This window comes from Vigna umbellata, chromosome 1, assembly GCF_029865625.1.
Source record: "Vigna umbellata cultivar VRB3 chromosome 1, Vumbellata_1.0, whole genome shotgun sequence".
In the NCBI taxonomy this organism is placed as follows: Eukaryota; Viridiplantae; Streptophyta; class Magnoliopsida; order Fabales; family Fabaceae; genus Vigna; species Vigna umbellata.
Window position 1 is genome coordinate 95,277,825 of NC_142165.1, and position 10,880 is coordinate 95,288,704.

Genomic DNA, 10,880 nt, shown 5'->3' on the forward strand with positions numbered 1-10,880 from the left:
TGTGTGTTGGTTGTGAAGGGAGGGTTTGGTGGCCATGACATGTGCTATGCTACCGTGACAGTTGGTATGGTTAAGCAAGAGCTTGTATGGGTTGTGGGTCGTCACTTTGTATGTAGAATATACTTAAAAAGTTACGACAACAATGTCGTAATTTTGGACCGTATTATACTTTATTTTTTTTATTTAATGTACAATATTACCTGTCGGATTAAATTAAGTTATTATCGTTATCACCATAACCAAGTGCATTAAGTGATTAACCGTTGTGACACGAAATGAAAACTTGATTAACCAAATTATATAAAGTTAAAAAGTTAGAACACCAATATAAATTCCAAATTAGACTCAGAGGACTAGATTGTAATTTTCTCAATAATCAACAAAAATCTTTTATTTCAAATTCAAGAAATGGATTTACTTAAACTACCAAACCAAAACTTTACATCTTGCATCAGATGAAAAATATATATTTTAATTACTGTTTTTTATAATAGTGACGCTAAATTTAACGTATAACTATCTGTCTTAATCTTTCAACGTAGAATCTGTTTATTACAGCTTTGTTTTTGGGTATACGCAAAAGTCAATTCGTAATTTTTTTTAAGAAAGTTAAGTAAACTGTTTTCAAACATTCTTTTTATTATTGAATAAAATTTATTAACAATTTTGTGTGGATCTTGATAAGAATTTTTCCTTATTTAAAAGTTAGATTCACTAAAACGAAATTATAATTCCTAACAAATTTGAACCAATAAAAAAGTTCTACAGAGAACTTCTTGATTTAATATTGAACAATTCAATTTAAACGAAAATAAACGTAAATGTTACACCATTAATTAATTATTATTATTGAACAATGTGTTATCATATAATTTAAATTCAACCGTCATAATTATTTTCCCAAATATCTAAATTTTTGTAATATTCTGTTAACACTTTAATAAATATTATAATACGAAGATTTTTTATGGTGATAAAATTCATTTTTGTATATAAAATCCAGTCTACTAGATTCTTGCGACAGATATATTAGAAATAAATGAAGTTGATCTTATTTCCAATTTAAAAACATTAAAAAGAATAAAAAAAATTCTTACTAGCATGCATGTTACTTGAAAGATCCAATCTGATATTGAGAAAAACCAAAAAAAGATCTAAATCTGATTAAATTGGTGTATAAATAAAAACAAAATAGAGACTGTCTGTTTTAAATCTTGGAAGGTAGTAGATTTGAGCTTGTTGTTTTCTTAGCAGCTTGGGATGTACTTCAGCCATGGCTGTCTGCTCCTAACCATGATGCCATTTTAATTTTCAGTATTTTATATTTTCTTCTCAAAGCCACATACTTTCCTGCTACTACCAACATTGTATTTTTCATTTATAAAATCAAACCTTTCATTCTACCGGCTAATATAATATATATTTCTAATTATTCAAACACATTAATAATTTCACAATACAATTTTTCTTATCTATTTAAAGCACCTTAAAAGAAAATGTTTTTAATAATTATAAAAAATGAATTATTGTATTTTTTAGAAGAAAATAATAATAAAAATTGATATTAAATGAATGTAAATTATTTTTATGTATATGAAAATGAATTATAAAAAAGTTACTGGATGATGACTTAAAGAAGAAGAAGCAATGTTATTTACGAAATATATCACGTGAAAACACCATACGGACGTGGTTCATTCCACATTCCTCATCATCATGTCTATGTATATCTATCAATTTCTTATTTTGTTATACTGCGTGCTCTAAATATAAGAACTTCTTCAATGAATTTATAGCAAACTTTAATAAACCCCATGTGATAATGTGTCTACAAATTTTAATTCTCTTTATAGCTTTTGCCTTCGATTACCTGTCTCATCAAGTTAATGACATAGTTTTTTTTTACCTAAATCGTGTTATCATGGTTGGTATAACTATATATAGAAAATTCACCTTTTTCTAAGATATTCAAATTTTTAAAAACCTAAAAATTTATTATATTTCTATAAATACATTTAAGTTAAATACAAATAATATATAACGAACCCAATTCAATTAAACTGAAGTTTGATTAAGATGATTTTAATGTTATTAATTTTTTTACTAACTCAAGCAGTCAATCTAATCAAATTTGATCTATATATCAGTAAATTTTATCTTAAATACATTTCTGTCGACTGATATTGAATACTTTATAATTAAAACTCATTATTTCATTTAAATTTAGTATTTCTACATAATGGTTTTACGTCCATGCACAGACCAAATAACCAAGTATTCTTAACTACAAATTAATAAAGGGATAATTAGATAATTAATGTAATATTAAAATTTAAGTATCTGTTAAAATTAAAAATTAATTATGTGATATCTCAATTTAAAATATTTTTAAATTCCAGGGCTTTATTTGCTGCTATTTTTAATTATTTTTACAAGAGATGCCTTTGCATGATAAGTGCAGAGAGCACCTTCAGTTCATGTAAACAGCGTTGTTTAACCACTATGAAGAATGAGAATAATTACAGTTAATACTTTTTTTTTTCAATATTTTATATCAATACTCAATTATGCGTTTTTTTATTACTATTTCCGTTACTATAGAGGTACAGAGTATAAACAGAAGCAAGGGACAAAGGGAAGATGATATGTATGAAGAGTTGGAGTTCATTAAAAGTTATTTACTATATTAAATAATATCACTAACTAACAGCTAATAAAACGATTAGACGCTCTAATTGAAATTAACGCCATGAAAATATAAAAAGATGGACACCAAAGTAACAGTTGTTGGCTATTATTAATATGTATGAAGCGTTCTAATTCTTTTTAAAATTACTAAATGGTATAAAAGTATACATATTTTCTTTTGTTACCCAAATAATATAAACTTTTGGTATTTACGTTTTAGTTATACAATTGATTCAGTGTTGGATTAGTAAAAATGATCAGATATGGAGAAAGTAAGAAAATATTATTGAAATGGTATTTAATGTGTGCAGTGTGATAGTGAATGAAGGTGAAAAAAAAGAAATGTTGAGAAAAGTGATATATTCTGATGCTAAAGTGGGAGGGCATAGTCTAAATGTCACAGAAAAGCATGGAGAAGAATAAATGGCAGAAGAATTAATGAATGTGATTAATTAAGAAGGAGGAAAAAGTGAGAGGGGTGAAGTAAAAGAAGATATTAAGAATAGTTTTGATTTAATAAAAAAGAGAGTGAAAGTGTGTGAAATGTAATGGTTGCATGTAAAAAAGAGTATAAGAAGAGAGGAAGAGAGGAGTATAGGGTCCGGTGGTGGAGCCAGAGAGAGGAAACAGAGGGGTCCACCACGATCCACGGTGAGCGTGCACGAAAACCGAAGCCTCTCTACGCCACTTCAAAAATAAAAAGAGCATAAACGGAAAAAACAGCTGTAACCTTTTACTGGGTTTTTTCCCGGGAAAATATTAACAGCCTCGCCACCACATCCTCACCAGATCGCTCCACCGGAATCTTCATGGACCGCTCCGCCGCCCGACTCAATGTCCCTACGCCGGTAGCCTCCGGACCCTCTGCGGAGGCCACTCTACGCCACGTGGACCGCCTCATAAACTCCAATCACTACACGTCGCCTTCCAGGACAATCTACTCCGACCGCTTCATTCCCAGCAGATCTGCGTCCAAATTCGCGCTCTTCGATATCGCCTCGCCACCCGAGGGCCGCGACGACAGCTCCAGCGCCTACACCACGCTCCTCCGCACCGCCCTCTTCGGCCCCGATGCCGCCGGCCTGGCGCCGCCCCTCACGCCGCAGAAAACTGCCTCGCCGCTCATGACGCTCCCCAGCCGGAATATTTTCCGGTACAAGAGCGAGACGCGCCAGTCCATGCACTCGCTCTCGCCGTTCATGTGCGACGATTCCGTACCCGGAGTTAATCACGGTCCGGTCAAGGCTCCCAGGAAGGTTCCCAGGTCGCCTTTTAAGGTGAATTTTGATTTAATTCAGTTTAATTTGGTTTAATTTTGTTTTTGCTGCCTATGGAGATTGAGATGTTTGTTTGTGTTGGTGTTTGGAGTAGGTTCTGGATGCGCCTGCGCTGCAAGATGATTTTTACCTGAATCTAGTGGATTGGTCTTCGCATAATGTCTTGGCTGTTGGTCTGGGTAACTGTGTTTATCTCTGGAATGCTTGTAGCAGCAAGGTGACCTTTTTTGTTGTTGCTCGATTTAGGAACTTTGATTTCGCTTTGGTTGTGACGTGTGCTGGCCGGTGTTCTGTTTATGCAAATTGAAAGAACTGTCTTTGTGATTATTCTGTATTGATGTGATCACGCAGGTTACTAAATTATGTGATTTGGGGATTGATGACCTCGTTTGTTCCGTAGGCTGGGCTCAACGTGGTACGCACCTTGCTGTTGGAACTAGCAATGGTAAAGTTCAGGTAAGAGTTTACGCTCTGATCTCGATCGCATTTACGGATTCGTATCAGGGGTTCCCAAAGGATGATATTTGATGACCATGTGTTATGATTTAAACTGGGTTTTGGGGTTCGGTTTTATTGCCATCCCCTCGATCGTGAAAAAGGGTGCTGCAAGCTTCAGTCATGGCAATTGATATGTGTGTAGTAATGCAATGATGCATGGTAGCCTTCACCCTAGTGGAGCACTACAGCCATTTAGCATTATTGTTGTGGGGGTTAATTAGCTTCTGTTGATCCTGAAGCCCTAAAGAAATTCTTCAAAAAGAAGGCAGCATTGGGGTAAACTGTCAAGATAATGATGCGGTCCTTCATTTTGGTTGGAGAGAAAAAAATGGCGTAATTAATTAGAACATGCTCGAGTATATGGGAAGCAATTGAAGATAGCTTCTAAGGGAAGTCAGTTAGTTGCTTGACATCCTGTAGGTGAATTGAGTCTTCCAGGGGACAGACCTGGTTGGTTTTTTAGCTTTCAGCAAACGAGAATCAAATTGCATGTCACTAGTGGTTTATCTGTCTATGTCCAGAATGGAATGGAAATTATTTTAATAGTCATTAAGGAATGCAATATCATGGAAAATAATCTGATGATTTTTTTCTTTAATGACATGATTCATCTTAGACAAATAATAAGCGTGTAGATATGTTTGTTTGGGATTAGGCTAAACTTTCAATAAAAGATAAAGATTTTCTGTACTATTTTCCATTTTAACATTATTTTGTTTTAATTTTACTGATGGTGTTTAAAATTGGAAAGTTAGAAAATTTCTGTGTTTATCATTTTTGTGCCCCTCTCTTCTGTTCACCTCAGTAAAATGCTTTCTTGGGGATGAATCATTTGCTTTCTTTCAAGAAGCAGAGACACTTAAATACCTTATAAATGCTTTAGTTCATAGGTATATTTGTGCCATTCCAAAACCTTGTATTATAGACCTTGTCATTTTGTGTCACGTCATATTGCTTTTTATTGTCAATATAAAGTTAGGTTGATAAATTTTGGGGGAGCGTTCAATATAGAAGTGAGTTATGTTTCTCACACTCTATCTGTGTACTGGACTCATGCTCTCGTATAAAACCCAGTGGGTTGAAAAGAGCCTTCAAAACTGTGATACTAATGGTGTGAAGTGAACTAGAAGCTAAGCTGATGGAAGTGTAGAGGCTCCACTTAGAATGGGAGTTCTGTGCTAGGTAAGAAGCACAGAAACTCCAGTGTGCAGGTATTTCTACATGTCTAACGTCGGACACTGACACATGTCAAAAAGTATTTACTTTTTGGCTTGGAAACTTGTAGACATAGCTCAGACACTGCTTCACTAAAAAAAAACTAAGGATACGGCTACAACATATCCAACTTTTATTTTAGAAATTTCATAACCAAATTTCAAACTATTAGATTATAGAAAGATAGATTGCAAATAATCTTGTCGCATACACCTTCTCTGTTTTCCATTCTGGTGTTTAAGTTTCACTTCCTAATTCATCTCTGGTGTTCGATTTGGCTCCTGACTTCCTCTTAGGTTCTTGTTCTCGACCTCCACTGCTTTTTGGTGGCTTGCCCTATTTTTATTTTAGACGCTCCCTATTTCAATTGCTTTGTGATTTTGTGCTATGGGCAGTTTTGGCTTTGATTAGTTTATAACATTTCTTCTGATCTTTACAATAATTGATTACTTTAACACCATTATAAATCATTACGTATAGGACATTACCAATGTCTCTGTGTTGTGTTTGGTGCCTGTGCTTGGGTGTAACAGCCAGCTAATGTGGATTGTGCTTGTGTCATTAAATCATTTGTTAAATGGGTTAGTGAAGTTTTTGGTTTTATCATATTGATGCTGAAAAACGTAACTATGTCAGTTTGTGTCTTTCTTGTATAACTTGTATTTTTTATCTTTTTGACTGAGACTATACTAGCTCCAGGAAATATGGCCTTTTTATGACAGTGATTCTATGCCACTTAGGCTCCATTTTTGACAAATTGTATTAGTTTGATATTGATATAGTAGATAAGCATGCCATGCATAGACTTTAAATGTAGAAACTTAATTTACTTGCTTGATTGCATATTATTTACTTTTATGTAGTCCAACTCCTTTGCTCTCAAGAAGCTAAATTGGGTCTGGAGAGATATAGATGGCTCAGTTTCATTTTGAGTTTGATATCTAGTGCATTGCTTCTACACATTTTCCTTGAGACTAAGTTCCCCAAGAAAACAAATTTGATCTCTGCTTCACTATTTTACATACAAAAGGATTTTTTCTTCCTATTGTATCTGTGAAACTTGCTTGTTCATTTTATTTTTCTCCCATCCACCAATTAAACAATGCCTGGGTCTAATTATTATCCATGTAGATTTGGGATGCATCTCGTTGCAAGAAGATAAGGTCTATGGAGGGTCATCGGTTACGTGTTGGAGCCTTGGCCTGGAGTTCATCTCTTTTGTCTTCTGGCGGCAGGGATAAGAATATTTATCAAAGAGATATCCGTGCACAAGAAGATTTTGTCAGTAAACTGTCAGGGCACAAATCAGAGGTCAGTCTTGTTTTTATTTCTTACGGTTTCATCTTGTCCAACTATTCTACTGTACATGATATCCAGCACATATTGATATTCCTTTTTGTTTCTTTAAAGGTTTGTGGACTGAAGTGGTCTTACGATAACCGTGAGTTGGCATCTGGAGGAAATGACAACAGAGTATGCAAGTGCAAACTTAAGCATTCTTCTGAACTATTATTCTTTATTATCCTGCACAAGTACTAATAATTTTTTTTTGCAGTTGTTTGTATGGAATCAACACTCAACTCAGCCTGTCCTGAAGTACTGCGAACATACAGCAGCTGTTAAAGCTATTGCATGGTCTCCTCATCTTCATGGACTTCTTGCATCTGGGGGAGGAACTGCAGATCGATGCATACGTTTCTGGAATACAACCACCAACTCACACCTAAGCTGCATGGACACTGGAAGTCAGGTAAGAGTACTTGTTTATACTTTCTGCAATATGAGGATGGCTGTTTGTTGGTTCTACAAATTTTTTTACTGGTCAGTGTATTATGTGTTCCTTCTGGTTTGGGTAATTTTGATAACTCGTTTAAAGTGTGATAGAACAACAAACAAACTGCTTAAATAAAAATCTATGAAATGGAAATAATAAAATAGCGCTTGAAAAATGATTCAGGATGCACCATTGAAGAAAGATAAAGATGTTTAAGAAAGGATTAGAGAACGTCATGGTATAGTGATGTTGAACCTCAATATGAACAGGTCTCTCTAATAATGCAATCTTTATGATTAATTTTGAAAGATAAAGATTTAATGATTTGTTGTAGACATACTTTCTTTTCCAATTCTTTTTGAGTGGTAATAAGTCATGACGTTTTTTTTTAATGTGAAATAGGGGCTTAAACCCTAAAAATTCAGAATCATATTAAATGCATAGTAGCTGAATGATTAGTTACCAAAAGAAAGAGGTAGAACTAGGAGGTTAGTCATTTTCTGCCTAAAGGTTATGATGACTGGCAAATTATAACATTCACTGTTTGCAATGGACCAACTCTCTTATAAGCTTAGACTATTAGTTGAAGGCTTATGAATGACCATCACATCTCTAACATCATAGCATGCCCTGAGGGTGAGGGCCTTTTAAGCTTGAAGTGTGAACAATGCCCGAGCCTACTAAATCATGAAATCCAACCTTAATTTAAAGGAATGGGGTAACAATAATTGAACCCTGACCAGTTAGACAAGGAATCTGTAATACTATGTCAAAGATCAATTCTATTAAAAGCTCAAGCTATTGGATGAAGGCTTACACCTTTATAGCATCTCTAACTAAGATCATCATTATTATTATACCATAACTCTAGGAATGTACCAAGTTGAACATGGACTGGTTATTGTTCTTATTGGTATTGTTATTGTAATTCTGGGCTGGGAGGTGTGAGTGAAGGTATGATAAGGGAATATTTCCCCCCTGCCCTCCCCCAAACCTAAGTTCAGAATTCACTTGAGGTTCCTTTTACATGGAGGCAGTCATCTCCCCTCATTAGAAATCCAGTTCTGGTGGTAAAATCATTATTTGCTCTATCATTGTATAAAAACTGAGACATTACAAGGAAAATAGCTTGTCTAGAGTTTATTATACTATTGTAAAGTTGTAAAAATTGCCTAAAGTAAATGTCATTTTAGTTGACCATTCATAGCTGCGAGGTATGGTTCTTTAAGTTTCTTTTGGCATTTACCACTTCAAATATTTAGACATTTACCACTTCAAATATCGAGAGTAGGATAAAAGAATCTTCCTGCTATGCCCTTTCCATTTCTTAATACAAATAAAATGGTGTTCAACCTTTATATTTGGCAGGTTTGCAATCTCGTCTGGTCTAAAAATGTCAACGAACTAGTAAGCACACATGGTTACTCCCAGAACCAGATAATTGTTTGGAGATACCCCACCATGTCAAAGGTACAACATCTACTGTCCTAAGATGTGTCTCTTCTTTTATTTTTACTTTATTCAAACCTGTTTTACCATCAGTTTTTGTCCTTTGATGCAGCTGGCCACCCTTACTGGCCACACATACAGAGTTCTCTATCTTGCCATTTCTCCGGATGGACAGGTATTTCAGTTCTTTAACCTATTCCTCTTTCTATCACTCTGTCTTTGATTAAGAAAATGATTTCTTTGTCGTATCATCTATATGTTCTGTTTCTGCTTGTGATGAGTTATACTGTTTCAGACTATTGTAACTGGAGCTGGAGATGAAACACTTAGGTTCTGGAATGTATTTCCATCCCCTAAATCACAGGTAATTTACTCATTTAAAGATGGATAAAAACAATTTGTGATGTGGATGCCCTGCGGCTTTTTTGTATTTGTGAACATAGTACGTTTAGTCTTACTAGGAACTGTATCACTTATTCCCTTGACTGGAGATACATTAAATTCACTTTAAATAGTTTTTATGACAGGGCTGCAGTTTTCATTTTCTTTCTTGTACTTTTCCTCTTTGAGAAATGAATTTTAATTTGTTTTGCATTTTATTAAAATGAGTGATGTATCATTACTTGCATTTATCTTTTTTATGTTTGTTCCTGGAAAGAAACTGAGTATATAGGACAATTATTGTTTGTGCACATGAAAAATGCGTTGTATATCTTGTTCACGTGGGATTAAAAAATGATTTAACCAACAACACAATTATATATTTGCACAAACTTGAACAACAATCATCATGCCAATCCTTTTACTTCATGTCATATATTGCTTAAATATGTTTGATAGATGGTTAATCATCTAGTTATCCATGCCAAAAATCGGTATTTAAATTGCATTGATGGATGTTCTCATCAAGTAATGGGAATAAATCGTTTATATTAAATTTCATATGGCCATACCATGTAAAAAATGTGTCTTCTCTCACTTCTTAAATGACATTAACTATTTAACTAACGCAGTGATTGGCAAAAAAAAAAAATCCGCATGTTAGGGTGTGTTTAATGAAAGCATCCATTCCCTTTATCTCCATGTTTATATGTTAATGAACATGACCAATGATGCAGAATACTGACAATGAAATCGGAGCATCATCTCTTGGAAGAACTATTATTAGGTGATCGCTCGTGGCATTTTGATTCAATCATGTGGCATATTTCAAAGTTTGGACTCATGCACAAAACAAATTTCATAATGGAGCAACATGATGAAAAAACATACCATAAAAAAAATAACATGAAAAGGCATGCTTTACCGTTTGGAGAGCATTGCAGGGAGCTATGAAAGTATATTGTGGCTGCCAAAGATAAAAGACATTCATGCGATTCGTGTGATGTCTCATTTCTTACTTAAAAGTAGGTCATTTTTTTATTGCCCATCGGAATTTTATACATGTTAATGGAGTTGTAGCTTCCTTCTTTCCCTCTCCTTCTATTCTTTACTTCTTTTCCATAATGCTCTCCAATGTTATACATTCAAGGCAAGTACACAGAGAACACATCCTTAGCAAGCTTGTAACAACTGTTGTATATAATTATTCCATTTTAGGAATTTTGGTACTTCCTTCAATTTTTTAATCATCTCATTGCTTCTGATTATTGAAAGTCTCCTGATTTTAAAAGTCTACAAATTATCACTAATTAGTTGATTATTTATTTTTGCCTCCCAAATAGGGAGGGGTCCAAATTTTCAAAATTTTTAAGACAATACACTGATTATTTAATGAAGTTTTATTTGAATTCCTGTGTGAATTCTCTCCCAACATATGTATTTACCAGAAACTTGAGAACAAAATTTAACACCCTGACCCTGTGCGGTACTGCACCTTATCAGACTAAAGTAAGACCTTATCAGACTAAAGTAAGATCAATTTTATGTTCAACATAGTTTAAAGTGTTTTACTTAGCGAGCTAATATGTAGAAGTGTA

General features: G+C 34.0%; 1 protein-coding gene across 1 annotated transcript; it reads left to right on the plus strand.

Annotated features, from left to right (window-relative positions):
- The first annotated feature begins 3,263 nt into the window (after positions 1-3,263).
- LOC124828920 (B-type cell cycle switch protein ccs52A) lies at positions 3,264-10,521 on the plus strand. Its single transcript, XM_047302313.2, has 10 exons — positions 3,264-3,965; positions 4,060-4,182; positions 4,317-4,421; positions 6,810-6,989; positions 7,089-7,151; positions 7,234-7,428; positions 8,821-8,922; positions 9,014-9,076; positions 9,197-9,265; positions 10,020-10,521. The coding sequence occupies exons 1-10, from the start codon at positions 3,498-3,500 to the stop codon at positions 10,071-10,073; spliced, it is 1,422 nt and encodes a 473-aa protein (XP_047158269.1). The 5' UTR covers positions 3,264-3,497; the 3' UTR covers positions 10,074-10,521.
- The last annotated feature ends 359 nt before the right edge of the window (positions 10,522-10,880 follow it).